General features: G+C 40.6%; 1 long non-coding RNA gene and 1 gene segment (V, D, J or C); both read right to left on the bottom strand.

Moving 5' to 3' along the window:
• Nucleotides 1-569: 569 nt before the first annotated feature.
• Nucleotides 570-1,364, bottom strand: part of LOC123967119 — a 1,246-nt gene continuing 451 nt past the window's right edge. Inside the window, exon 2 of the long non-coding RNA XR_006824196.1 lies at nucleotides 570-663. This is a non-coding gene — a long non-coding RNA (uncharacterized LOC123967119). The remainder of the gene's footprint in view (nucleotides 664-1,364) is intronic.
• Nucleotides 633-1,313, bottom strand: LOC123967118. The segment is given in 2 exon segments: nucleotides 633-1,137; nucleotides 1,228-1,313. Coding segments are annotated over 2 exon segments (435 nt in total).

The following is a 1,364-nucleotide window of genomic DNA, read 5'->3' as shown; positions in this document are numbered from 1 at the left end:
TTTATTTAAAAAGCATAACTTGATTAATCGCTTCCACAGAACTATAGACCCATTTCTAAGCTTGCTTTCATATCCTAAGTTCTTAGTCTAACTCAACTCTTAGCTGTGTTAGACTGGGTTTCACAAACTTCACATTACAGAAACCGCCCTCATTATGGTTACATACGATTTACTGATGCCGATGCTGGGGAGTCACATGTTTTATTGTTGCTCAACCTTAGTAATTCGCTTAACACTATTGATCAAATAATTGAATTTCCTGTCTCCATTGGTACTTATGTTTCATCTTACCCTCTGCTGAAGTGTGGGGTGGCTCAGGGATCTATTCTTGGTCCCATTTTGTTTTCCTTTTATATGCTTCCATTAGGAAACATTATCAGTTATTATAAAAGAGTCTCTCATCACTGCTACGCTGATGATACACATGTTTACTTGTCCTTTTAGCCAGATAACATTAGCTGTCAATGTAATGGAGTTCTTGTTTGTTATTGCGAAATGGATGACTTGTTATTTTCTGCAGCTCAACTCAAACAAGACAGAAATAATAATATTTGGCCCTGATCACCTAGTAAGCAAACAACAACCGTTTATTGGTCCACTGACAACCAATTGAAAATCTCCAGCCAGAAATCTAGTTGTAACATTTAATCCTGCTACTTCCACCTTAGAAATATTACCAAAATAAAATCAGCTATGTCCTTTATCTTTTCACACCTGGACTATTGCAGTGCACTGTGTGTGACTCCCTCTAGTGGACGTTGTGGAGTATTCTGTTGTCTTTGCTCCAAAGGTTTTTGTACAGAGTTTTGGTGTTTCCTGTCACTGTGGGCTGCAGAGCACAGTAGTACACAGCAGAGTCAGACAGCTGAAGCTTCTGGATCTTCAGAGGAACTGATCTAGAGGTGGAATCCAGTGTGGATGAAAATCTCTCCTTGTACTTGTCTGCTGTTTTCCCTTCGTCCCGTTGAACGCGGCTCAGTATGAATTCAGGGCTGTTGTTTCCATCCTGTTTGTACCAGAAGAGATAATCATTTGATGAACTGCTGTTATATAGACAGCCAAGTGTTACTGGCTCTCCTTCAGCAGCAGTCACGTCTCCTTCTGGTTGCAGCACGTTGTCTTTTTGTGCTCTGCATTCTGTAAAACAGCAACAAACAGTATCAGTGTGCTGTTAAAGAATCATGTCAATGTTGGATTGATATCAGAGAACCAGAGTTGTGTTCATACCAAGGCACACAGCAGCCAGCAACACTGAGATGAACAGAGGCGTCATATCTGCAGTGTTGAGGAACTGTGAGCTCCAGCAAGTATAAAGAAGGCTGTGATCTCTCTGTTTAGTCTTCATCAACACTAAGTTGGTGGAT

This window comes from Micropterus dolomieu, unplaced genomic scaffold, assembly GCF_021292245.1.
Source record: "Micropterus dolomieu isolate WLL.071019.BEF.003 ecotype Adirondacks unplaced genomic scaffold, ASM2129224v1 scaffold_41, whole genome shotgun sequence".
Taxonomy (NCBI): Eukaryota; Metazoa; Chordata; class Actinopteri; order Centrarchiformes; family Centrarchidae; genus Micropterus; species Micropterus dolomieu.
This window is presented reverse-complemented; position numbering and strand designations above follow the sequence as displayed.